The 13,250-nt window shown below is 43.2% G+C and overlaps 1 protein-coding gene across 3 annotated transcripts in view; it reads left to right on the top strand.

Annotated features, from left to right (window-relative positions):
• inpp5a (inositol polyphosphate-5-phosphatase A) overlaps positions 1-13,250 on the top strand; it is a 499,011-nt gene that overhangs the window by 245,103 nt on the left and 240,658 nt on the right. For all 3 annotated transcript variants that reach the window (XM_080205594.1, XM_080205595.1, XM_080205596.1), the window contains exon 4: positions 848-935. In XM_080205594.1, the coding sequence (XP_080061720.1) occupies positions 848-935 (88 nt within the window). The remainder of the gene's footprint in view (positions 1-847; positions 936-13,250) is intronic.

Here is a 13,250-nt window from a genome sequence, read left to right as displayed (position 1 = left end):
TCTTTTTTTGCCGACAACAGAAGAGTGCCTTCTGCTGGATCGACAAAAGGAATTCATGCTAAATATTTTCACCCAAAAGCCTGTATGACAGAGCATTGGGGGATTAGGGGAAGGTCACTGGGCTGACTGGGTCCCTCCAGATAATTAGATCCGTTTCTGCAGAGATAGAGATCGAGGAGTATGATGATAAAGGAGTTAGCTGGGGTTGATTTCTGGAAGAAGGATGTGCTTGTTGGACTGAACGGGCTTTTCCTGTTTGAAAGGTGCCTACGTGCTGAGCTAATTTGGAGTCATATGAGGGAGAGCATTTGTGGACAGTCTCAATCCTGTGGTAACCCTGTGTTGCTGAAACTTAAGTTGAGCAGAAGTCCCATTGTCTATATGCATTTGTAAAGATGCACCCGGAGGAAACCCACACAGAGACAGGGAGAACGTGCAAACCCCACTTAGACAGTCACCCAAGGCTGGAATTGAACCCAGGTCCCTGATATTGTGAGGCAGCAGCGCGAACCATTTCTTCCACAATTAATGTGCCTTATCTTCAAGCGCAGGACAGTCCCTGTGCACCACTGTAACTTTGCTGCATTTTCCATATCAACTATCTAAGTGAGGCTGCCAGTTCATGCAAAATTTTGGGAAGGTTTGAACTTAGGTTATTGCCTGCAAGCTACCTCCCAGCAATCTGTTCCATTTGATGAGGTTGTATTTAATCGTGAGGATCAGGAGTAAAACATTGAAGACCATTGCATCACTTAACAGTTCAAAGGTTTGAAAATCAGGCTTAAAAACTATTACCTACATAAGAAATCAGCTGAGAAATATTTGAATTTTCCTTCCTTTATTACAGAGAATTGCTATCGAGTGATGAAATGAAAGAATATAACCGAGCACGAGTATACTTGGATGAAAATTACAAATCACAAGAACATTTTACGGTAAGAAGGAGCTTGCTGAAGTCAATGTAATACACAAGGCCAAAGATCATGCTCTCATTGTGATTCAAGGATGCTAAACGTTACAAAAAGTTCAAATGTCCGTACTTGCAGCAAGACAACGAAAATCTTTGTTTTAGAAGGGTAGCAAGAATAATGCAGGTAATTACAGGCTGGTGGGCCTTACATCAGTGGTAGGGAAATTATTGGAGATGATTCTTTGGGACAGGATTTATTCATACTTGGAAATAAGTGGACTTATTAATGAGAGGTCAGAAAAACTTAGTTTGTTCTCACTGGGATGACGGAGGTTGAGGGGAGACTCTGATAGAAGCCTACAAGATTATGAGAGGCATGGACAGAGTGGATAATCAGAAGCTTTTTCCCAGGGTGGAAGAGTCAATTACTAGGGGGCACAGGTTTAAGGTGTGAGGGGCAAGGTTTAAAGGAGATGTACAAGGCAGATTTTTTACACAGAGTAGTGAGCGCCTGGAACTCATTGCTGGGGAAGGTAGTGCAAGTGGATACAGTAGTGACTTTTAAGGGGCGTCTTGACAAATACATGAATAGGATGGGAATAGAGGGATATGGTCCCCTAGAGGGTAGGGGGTTTTAGTTCAGCCGGCCAGCATGGTCAGTGCAGGCTTGGAGGGCCGAAGGGCCTGTTCCTGTGCTGTAATTTTCTCTGTTTTTTTTCTAAAACATGAAGCTTTTCCTTATTTAATCTACGAAAAGGGTGTATTGCTGAGGCTTTATGAAACTCTGGTCAAACCACATTTGGAATATTGTGAGGAAATTTGGACCTTGTATCCAAAGAAGGATGTGCTGGCCTTGGACAGGGTCCAGAGGAGGTTCACGAGAATGACCCAGGAATGAAAGGCTTGACGTATGAGGAGTGTTTGAGGACTGTAGGTCTGTATTCCATGGAGTTTAGAAGGATGAGGGGGGAAGCTCACTGAAACCTACAGAATACTGAAAGGCTTGAATAGAGTGGACATGGAGAAGATGTTTCCATTAGTAGGAGAGACTAGTGTCAGAGTGAAGGGACGTCCATTTAGAACTGAGATGAGGAGGAATTCCTTCAGCCAGAGGGTGATTCATTTGTGAAATTTATTTTGGCTGTGACAATCAGGTCATTGAGTATGTTTAAGACAGAGATAGATAGGTTCTTGATTGGTAAAGGGAGCAAAGGTTACCGGGAAAAAGCAGGAGAATGAGGTTGAAAAATATATCAGCCATGAGCGAATGGTGGAGCAGACTCGATGGGCCAAATGGCCTAATTCTGCTCCAATATCTTATGGAGAACCACTGCTCTTGGGGGCAGGGCTAAAGATTATTCTATCCCATCTCCAGCAAGATCAGGATAAATTTTAACTTCCATCTCCAGTTACAGAGGGGTCTGATAAACAGCTTGAAGTTTCACTGATATTTGAGTTTCATGAAGCACAGTCATCTTTTCTCAGCTATTAAACTTGATGGGATACTGACTGTTTTGTTTAAAATTGTTTTGCGCTTGCTAAAATTAGATTTACAAAGAATGTCTCTCTAAAATCCAGAACAGCTGCTGAGTTAAATGCTTTCTGCCTGAAGATACACACACAAGAAGAAAACCAGTCTGAACAATAAGACTGTTTGTCTACAATGACCACTGAGTTACGGTTAAAATAATACAATAACAATTCAGGCACATTGAGACGTCACCCATCAGTAGAGTGACTTCTATATGACACTTCGTTGCAGGATGCTGAGTGCAAACTTGGAGTCCTACAGAAACTAGTGTGGACCTACTCCCAGTTTGTGTGATAACTTTTGGGAGGGCGTCACCATATCCCCTTGTTCATTTTATTCCTGGCTGTAATTTATACAAACCCACAGCATCAGTTGCTGTTCAGGTGAGAAAACAATTCTAAAATAATCAAACATGGCATACGTGGGCTATAAAAAGGTGAAAATGTTCAGGCCTTGAAATTCAGTGACTCTTTAGAGGTAAACTTGGGTGCCAAAGTGCTCTGTATGGTGGGTGATGTGCAAGCATGTTTTGAACAAGAGGGGCCCTGTCAACAATATTGGTGTAGGAATCAACATGGGTGCAGGCCAATGCATCTTTTACGAATAGCAGGCCTTCTGTATATATGGATCATGGGTCTAATGAGTCTGTTAGTGCCACTGTCACGAAATTGGTTTGGCCTGAAAGTAGCCAGCAAAATTCTGTATACAATGTCTCCCCTGCCACTTGTTATCTGGACATTGTGATTGATGTATTGGCATTTGTAGGATGGAATGTTTATAACAGTGCAGAAAACAAAGTGAATAATTGTGCAAATAATCTCGGGCAGTGAATGTTCACACTAATTCTTCACTCACACACACACACACACACACGCCCCCGCCGCCCCCACTCCCACTGAGACTTTCTGGGATTTCCTGTGGCAGATGTGCCAATCCATTTAAATCCTCATTGACCTCAGCAGGACTGGAAGATCCCGCCAGCGGGTGGAGCTGGAAAATTTCCCCCCTCTGTGCTAATTTTCGAGAAATGATATTTACTTTACAAACTGAACTGTATAATATTACCAGACCCTTACACTAGATGGCATCCAATAGCAGCAATCTGTTTGGAGCAGCAACATGCCAGCTGCAAATGCGGGCTGTGAATAAAGCAGGAAGTGCATTCAGACGGATTAGGAAATGAGACAGTTAATCGTGGCAGACATCAAAATGTGCCTTTTTTTGTATTCAGTCAGGAAGTATGTATACAAATCATCGCAGAATTTAGGAACAATTCACTGTATCACATGGAGTTTATCGATAGTTAGGCTTGCTGTCCAGTAACTTGAACAAGTTACATTCCATTTTTATTACATGGGATTGTTTATATCGCCAAGATATTTAATTGTCAATTTTTTTATCGTGGCATGGCTGGTCTGAGGCCTGACTCAGTAGTGTGTGTGTTAGACAGTGTGGGAGCTGGGTCACTCAGGGGGTCCATCTTTGGGCCTTCATCTTCAGGTCCGAGTTTGAATCCAGCCCAAACCACTGTTGTCTGATGACACATGAAATGAGTTTATGCCTGGTCCTGGTGAACATATGTGAAAATAATCCACGTTCATGGCCAAATTGGCAGCGTTACTCAGGGATGTGGGACACCCTCTGGAGACTGTAATTGTAATGCTCCACCAAACCTGTAGAGGCAGCAGAAACACATTTTTGATGCGGCATTCAATCACACTCCGGGTGGCACTGTGAGCTCGTTGTAACCAGACTCTGCTCCAGTCTCAGGACTCTGGCTTGGCATCAACAGCCAAGACCCCAGCAGGTATCCCTTGTCCCCAGTGAGCCATCCCTGCAGCCTGGGGTGACCCTTGAATATAGCGGGGATTTGAGACTGCCCAAGGATGAAGCTATCACGCAGGCTTCCCGGAAAGCGTGCTCACACGTGCATGATCTTCATCTGGTGATCACACACCAGCTACACATAAAGGGAGTGGAACCCCTTACTGTTAATATGCAAGATTCCCTGATGCCACGGGGCATGAATAGCCACAGTGTTAAAGACCAGTGCCAGATCACCAATGGAAACAATCCTGCAGCCCTCTCATCCTGATGGGCCTGGTCCAGGTTGAAGTTGATGTAGTCTGAGGACCTGGCATAGAATGCGTACATAATGTCATGGATTCATTTGTGTGCAGATGACTCTGAGATTCCACAAAGGTCACCTGTTGAGCCCTGAAATCCCATGCTGTAGAAATAAAGGGCTGCCGTTACCTTCACGAGTACAGGGAGTCGGTGCCCTCCTCCTCAATGTGGCACACTGTCTCCCTTGTGAGGCAGAGTCTGCAGCAGCACGTGTTATCCGACAGCTCCACAAAGGACATCCGGGTCCCGTACACCCTGAATCTCCTACGTCTCTGCCTTCAAGCCATCAGTTTGGCTTGAGCTGTAGCTGATCCATGAGCCTGACTTGCGGCCTTTTGGCACTGGGCTCTCTCCCTAGGTGCAGCCTCCCATAGCTGTTGGATTCGATGCTCCTTCAGTGCAGTTATTAGTAGAATCGCCAGCTGCTCTGTCTCCATCCCGAGATCTCTTGGAACTTTGCAAGGGATGAGCGACAGAGAGAGACACGGCCAGGTTGGTGTTCCAGCCGGTCATCTTCAGACCTTCCTAACACTTCTTGTCCTCCTAGTCCTGGAAGCCACCATTCCAACACCCCGATCACTGCCCTCACCCCTTCAGAGTCACCTGTGACCTCCTCATCAGGCTGTTCCCTCCTTTAATATCCACATCTCAGGGAGTTCTTACAGATCATTTCAATGGTCCCCCATTCTTCATGTGCAGGGCCAACTGGGCACCGATATAAACATTGAGCATGTCAGATAAATTGGATCCTCTTTGGCAGGTGCTGGGCTCTAGTTTTTTGCATACACGTTTCCTCTCAATCCGCTGCACCCACTCTTTAATCCGTGAAATCTGAGTTTTCACCCCTCTCCTTGGCTTTGACAATGTGGCCACTGGCATTGTTGAGGTTTAATTACAATAGTGAATTAGTTTGATGAGTATACTCTCAGGAGTGTTAGAGGGCACTGTTACTCAGCCTTGTGACATCACGCTGGTGGGTGAGAAGATTCAGTGAGATCTGAAAATTTCATTTTGACCTCATTAATGATTTTGATTTGATTTGATTTATTATTGTCACACGTATTAACACACAGTGAAAAGTATTGTTTCTTGAACACTATACAGACAAAACATACTGTTCATAGAGAAGGAAACAAGGGAGTGCAGAATGTAGTGTTACAGTCATAGCTAGGGTGTAGAGAAAGATCAACTTAATGCAAGGTAGGTCCATTCAAAAGTCTGACAGTAGCAGGGAAGAAGCCGTTCTTGAGTCAGTTGGTACATGACCTCAGACTTTTGCATCTTTTTCCCGTTGGAAGAAGGTGGGAGAGAGAATGTCCTTAATTATGCTGGCTGTTTAGCCAAGGCAATGGGAAGTGTAGACTGAATCAATGGATGGGAGGCTAGTTTGCGAGATGAATTGAGCTACAGTCACCACCTTTTGTAGTCCCTTGTGGTCTTGGGCAAAGCAGGAGCCATACCAAGCTGTGAGACAACCAGAAAGAATGTTTTCTATGGTGCATCCGTAAAAGTTGGTGAGAGTCATAGCTGGCATCCAAATTTCCTTATTCTTCTGGGAAAATAGAGGTGTTGGTTGCCAACTATAGTGGTGGCATGGGGGGGAACCATGATATTAAAATGCGTTCGGATTCATTCAAATTGGGCTATGGCCCTTCCTAGGTATTAACCTGATCACGTCAACGGGGAGGGCCTGGGAAGTTCACATTCCAAATTGTGGCTATGTGCCTGCGGCTAAACAACCCTGTAAAAGCACGCCCATGTTGTTGCAGTGTCAGCTTGTTGGAGCAATGCTATGCTTTTATTCATCTGCACGTGCTTAATGCAAAGACTAGGCCCGCCAACCCGCATCTTAGTGAGCACACATGTTAATATAACTCTATGGATGGGATTCTTATTGTAATACAATAATAACATGGCTTTCTGACTGTAATACAACAATAACATGGTTTTACAGCACCTTTAATGTAATGTAACGTCCCAAAGAGCATTAGCAAACAAATTTGTCACTGAACCACATAAGGCAATATTGGAACAGATGACCAAAAATTTGTTCAAAGATAAAGATTTTCATAACCTGTGTTCAAACCTGGGAAGCAAGATCAGGAGTAGTTTTCTTCCTTCCTTATGTTACATTTATTTGGTCTTCCTCCATTTATTTAATGTTATCTGCTCTAAACTTCAATCCTCCGCTCTGAATTGTCCTGGGATCTTTGATTGGTCAGTCCTGTAATATAATTCATCTGCTGTCACTTTAAATGGGATCTTTAAGTTAATTTGTAGCTTGTGTTTCCGTGAACAATACCTTCTGCCTCAGTAATTAACAGGTTTCTTTAGATTTTACTTCATTTCAAAACTTTGTAGTTGGAAAATGAAGATTGCAACAACTGTCCATTTGCACTCCGATTATCTCTTCAATTCCCCCCAACAATTTCCCCCAGTCCCCCAGCCTTACGACCTCCCACCAGCAGCCACCCCCAGAATTTCCTAATCCCAACTAAATGTCCACATCCCAAAATAAACTCATCTCATTAAAATAAAACAAATATAAAAGGGCAGCGTGTTTTGAAAGGACTGTGAACCAAATTACAAATTAACTGCAGGGAGTTGTTAGATTGAGCTGTTAAAAGATCGTTTGTTCAACATGATCTGTTATAAAAATAACTGCAAATTGTTTGCTGATAGTAACGAATGAATTTATTAGTATTTGCTAGTTGTGTCATCATGTGGTATTGATTAGACTATCGTGCTCAGCCTGTGGAGTTTTACACAAACCTCTTATTTATCTGACATTTCAATAAGGGTCAACAACAAATAGCAGCAATAAAAATATCTGAACTGCCTGCGGGTGAGGAGTGATGATTGGAAAGATCTCAATAATCTCAAATGCACTCCTTGTTGAAGTTAGTCAGAACATAATTGCTGTTGTCTGGAAACTGTCAAAAATCCACTGGCGTTTTGAGTTGAAGGGGCAGTCCAGCTTATTTCAAATCAGCAAATGTACGTCCTAAACCCGCGTATTGTGGAATCGAGCAAATCAACTACTAGGAGGAATACACCGCTGACAAAATAGCAAAGGGTTATTTCAAACTAATCCTTCTCCTTTCCCCTCCACACTCCCCAATCCCCTCACCTACCATTAATCGATACCAAGTAATTTGAAGACAGTCATCAAATTGAATCAGTAAGGCAAGCAACCCCGTGACGTGCTTACTCCCGAAAGGCACGTAGTGAACCATGGAACTGGTAAACGTAACAATCTCCCAATGTTTTTTGTTTGAATAAAGCTTTCGTTTGGTGAGATTCAGCATGCAACAACTGAAGGCTGGAACGAGGGGCTATATTGTTTTTCCCACTACCTGTCGCTCAGTATTGGCTGGGTCACCCTTTCAGAAAGACCCTGGACAGGGTATGTTACCAGGAATGCTGTGAGGAAAGCTTAGCCTTGGGTAATCGATCGCCATACAATATTCCTCTAGCAGAATTTGAATACTTTGAGGCATTTGGGTTTTGGAGGAGGAAGAAAGGATATGAATCATTGTAATTTGTTTCAAATGGTTGTGTACTGCCCAGTTTAACTGAGACCTGAAACAAATGCTGGTTGGTATTCATACCCCACACCTGAAATGCATTTGAACAAAAGATTTCTCTGCCATCCGGAATCTTTGATATTAATAGAAATAATCTCATGTTGTTGAGTAAAAATAGAGAGTGATTCTACCTGACATATGTGTATAGGTGTGAAACAGACAGTAAAAAATTATACGGCACCAGCTGGTGTTTCAAGTCTCTAAATGTCTTTGGGTTATCAAATTACCACATTCAAAAATATGATTGTAGGAGAAAAGTATGGGTCAAAAATCCACCTTTAAATACACCAAACAATCCAAAGGATATCAAAATACACTCTCCCCAAAATCCATGGTAGTGAGGGGTCAGGACTACAATGGCAGCTCAACAAATGGATCAGGACTTCATTTAGAATGCCAGATTCCCCAGCAGAAAATTAGGATTTTCAGTAACTTCATTGCAGTGTTGTTGTAAGCCTACTTGTGACACTAGTAAATAAACTAAGCTAAAACTACTACCCCGAGGTTTCCTTGCCTCGACGGAGCAGGAGGTCCTCTGCTTTCTGCTGTCAGGAAAATGATGTGCACTGCACTTTCAACATGACCCACACTGCGCCCATGTTACAAAAAGCACTTGTGCAGGCAGCTGTGTGTCCTGCAACCTTCAGAGAGGTCAAATAGTGGCATCAATCAATTATTTGACCAATCAGGTTCAGTTGCACACCTCTGCTAATCACTCGCAGTCAAGTATGTGTTCTGTGTATGAGTTGCACTGCTGCTATTTAAAGGATCAACCATCCAGGTACAGTGAGGTGCTTTTGACTGAACCATTGCCAAGTTTGTGGAAGTCCTGTGGCACAATTTTGGGAGTCCGTTGGTGAGCTGGTGCATTCATTCAGGGAAGACAGAGGATTGGGTCCCCTGTACAGACCAAATCAGCAATGGGTGTTGGAATTGTGGTTGCAATACTTCTGGGTTTGCAACGAGACAGAGAAATGGAGCAAGGCCACATGGAAGGAATGCTTCAACAGTAGCCACATTGTATGGCAACATGTACAGGAATAAATAAAGGGGGCTTGTGAAAATCAATAATCATGGGTGATTTTAATCTGCCATGTAAATTGAACAAATCAGATTGGCATTGTGCTCCTGGGACTATTTCTTAGAACAGCACGCTCTCGAGCTAATCAGAGGACAGGCTGTACTAGATCTGGCAATATGCGATAAGACAGTGTTAATAGTACATTCACTATATTGTGAAGATACACCGGAGAGAGCATTGTTTAATTAAGTACTTTGATCATATGTAAATAAGAGACAGCTGACACACTGGAGAGAGGAAGGGGTAGCACAGTGGTTAGCGCTGCGGCCTCACAATGCCAGAGATCCGGGTTCAATTTCAGTCTCGTTTGTGTGGAGTTTGCAAGTTCTTCCCATTTCTGCCTGGGTTTCCTCCGGGTGCTCTGGTTTCCGCCCACAGCCCAACGATGTGCAGGTTAGGTGAGTTGGCGATGAAAAAATGTCTCTTAGTGTCAGGGGGATTAGCAGGGTAAATATGTTGGGTTATGGGAATAGAGCATGGGTGGAATTGTGGTTGGTGCAGGCTTGATGAGCTGAATGGCCACCTTGTGACCTGTAGGGAGTCTATGATATGAGACTTTACAAAGTTAATAAACTCTCTGAGTAAAGAAAAGCTCTGTTCCTTTGTTTTGATTTCGTCAGCTGGCTTGGATTCTATTGACAGACAGGATTAATCAGTTATCTTGTGGTGATGAAGTCCCTGGGCAGCATATGATTGAATTTCAAATTTAGCTTGAGGGAGCGAAGAGTGGATCTAAGGCTGGTGTTTTAAACCTAAATAGAGGCAATTATGAGGGCATGAAGACAGAGTTAGCTGAAGTGAACTGGGAAATAGGTTAAGGGTTGATTAAGTAGCGATGCGGGCTAGAATTTTCCAAATATTCACAATGGTGGGGTTCTCTGGTCCCGCTACAGTGAATGGAGATTTGGCCGAACACCAAATTCTCCATCCTCACTTGTGGCAGAGTGCAAACAGCCAGAAAATTCCAGCCACAAGGGCAGACATTTAAGGAGCTATTTTGGAATTGTCAGCATAAATGCATTCCAGTGAGAAAGGAAGACTTTAAAGGAAGGATGCATCATTCATGGCTAACTAAAGAAGTTAAAGATAGTATCAAACTGAGAGAAAATCACAATTACTTAAGGATAAGGTGCATGTTACGAGACAGAATATGAAAAAAGAAGCAAATAACTAAAAGGTACTAAAGATTAGAATACAAGAGAAAGCAAGCTGGAAATATAAAAATAGTTGGCAAGAATTTCTACAGAAACTTGAAAAGGCAAAGAGTAGGCAAAGTGAATATTAGGGCATTAAGAATGGAAAACAAGGAAAAAAGCAAATGAATTGAACAGATATTTTGTCTTTCTTCCCTGTAGAAATAATTATGAAGCCCAGAAATAATTGCAAATCAGGGGGTGAGAGGGAGGGAGAAACTAAAAGCAATTACAAACACCAGGAAAAGGGTACTGAAAAAAAATATTTGAACTAATGGCTACCTTTTGGTAGGAACCATGCTGCATCCTTTAAAGACACTCCCAGAAATTGCACAGTCCTTATGAATGTCATCCAAGGATCTGAAAGGAAGCAACTACTGGGATAGTAGGTGCATTGGCAGTTTTAACTTTTCAAAAGCCCCTAGAGTCTGGAAAGGTCCCACTGAATTGGAAAATAGCAAATTTGACTCCTCTATTCAAGTGTGGAAGGAGCCAGACAGCAGGAAACTACTGCCAGTTAGCTTAAACATCTGTCATAGGGAAAATAATTGGCCAAGCTTCATTATGTATTCTTCGTTGAGAGCTCTGAGTGTTATTGAAATACTCAAACAGCTGCTCCCCAAAGAAAATATTGTCTCATTGATATCCCATGTTCTCTCCCCGTGGTCATTTTCACAATGTTTGTTTACACAAATTAAGTGGTTTCAGTAGTTTATTGTTTGTAGTTTTGAGACTTCATAGGGCCTTATTGATAGTTTTATTAGCTTATCCTTCAGTCTTCTTTTCAATGAATGACTTTTCTCAAACCGCCAATGTGTTTTTCTTGCACATTCCACTTCACACTGTAGGTTTCATTGGTTTCAGAAACCGTACAGGTGGCCACTGGGGATAAAAGTGCCATGGCTTAGCATAGGAGTCATGATGAGCCATGAGGGTGGATAGATTGGCGGGGGGGGGGGGGGGGTGGGTAGGCATAGCTGAGTGGAATGCAAGAGCTTGGCATAAAGGCATAAGGGAAGATAGGGTGGGGAGAGGCGCATAAGGGAATGGAATGTAGAGATGATTAGAGGAACATGGGGCTGCAGAGGGTGGGTGAACTGCAGAATCTGGTATAGGTGGTAAAAGGGAACAAAGGAGTGGGTAGAGGGGCATGGGTTCATGAGGGGTTGTAGGAGATGGGTGTGAGGGCAAAGCTTGACATTGGGAACATGTGGGGCCATGTGGGGAGGATGGAGCGGCATAATTTGGCATGGGAGGCTGAGAGTGAACATTTGAACTGAACTTTGAAAAGTTTCTTTGTGTAAGAGTAGAGTTCACAATGTCTCTACGGGACTGTGAACCACGATTCTTTAAAACCCTGGCTTGACTCCATGAGAATTGCAGCGGGCATTGGGAAATGCCTACGTGCACAATGGAGCTAGCCAGATTGAGCTTTTGGTAGGAACCACGCTGCATCCTTTAGAGATACTCCCAGGAATTGCACAGTCTGGGAGAGGGGTCCAGAATCACAGAATCGGGAGCTGCCAGCCATTTTTAAAGGGCTCCTGAGTCAACCCGATTCAGTGAAAATCCAGGTCATTGACTCTGCGGCTTGCATCAATTGTTGATGCCATGGCAACATCCAATCATCCACAAATGCTCCTCCCTAACCTAGACACATAGGCAACCAACAAGGGCATGCTCAGACACACAAGGCGGAGGGGGGGGGATGGTGTGCATAGGAATAAAGTACATGCACTCACAGAAACGGTACAATGTAATAGAATGGATTTATTGTTCATACGTTTTGTGGTCTTTCATTTTCTCAGTGTATGGAGAAGAAATGGTCATTATCTGACAGAGAACAAGAAAGTGGCTGATTCCTGCCACCAGGGTAGATTCTCAACTTACCAACCATGGCATTGGCGGAATGAAAATTAGGTGGTTTCTGTAACTGGAGACCATATTGTATTGACCATATTTTGTGTTGACCATATTTTGCACAGGTGACAAGTTGAAATGCTGTCGTTTTGTGTGTGGGTAACGGAGATCATTGTGGTATATTGATATGGTAGATGGTTGACTGTCTACTTCAGGACACTGTCATATGTGCACTATGCTTAGTTACAAAGCATCCATGGTGAAGACAAACCTCCTCCTCAGTGGCCCAATAGCTAACTTTACTGAAGCATATGGTGCCCAGCGGGATAGTATCGACGATGACTCTTGACCATCTGTGTCCTTTGCATTCCTGTGTTGCTCTCTCTTCTGCTTTGGCAAGAATATTCCAGCTAATAGCCACTGTTCTCTTGTTGGCCAGTTGTACACCCTCACTTACTTCTTTCACTGCCATGGTGACACTTAGAAATTTTCTCAGATTTCTGTGGACCAAACAGGCAAATATCCCTGATGTCAGGGAATTTGGGTATTTGGAGGGCAGTGAGGAGTAGAAGAAATGGAACTTTAAAGCTGTTTTATAATTAATGTTATCTTTCCTGTGCCCCAAGTATACCTGAGTTGCATTACTCCGCTTTTCATTTCAGATTTTAGCCATATAACTAATGCCTAACAACTATTTCAACAACACCCTGCCATGTAAAAGAGGCCCGCAATTGGAAGAATAGCATTGGGTCCACCTCGATTAGAACCCTCGGTCGTGGCCACTGTGACTGGATTTTACAGCCCCGCCACTGTGTGTCCACACACCTTCCCTTCTCCCTCTCCAGGCGGATCTGGTGGGCCATTTAAATTGCCATTTATTTTGATAGGACCGTAATATGCCACCGGATGGGAAGGGCTGTAAGATCCTAACCCAAGTTTTATTTTCACTGATTTTAAAATA

This window comes from Carcharhinus amblyrhynchos, chromosome 17 (assembly GCF_965287045.1).
Source record: "Carcharhinus amblyrhynchos chromosome 17, sCarAmb.v2.hapA, whole genome shotgun sequence".
Taxonomy (NCBI): domain Eukaryota; kingdom Metazoa; phylum Chordata; class Chondrichthyes; order Carcharhiniformes; family Carcharhinidae; genus Carcharhinus; species Carcharhinus amblyrhynchos.
This window is presented reverse-complemented; position numbering and strand designations above follow the sequence as displayed.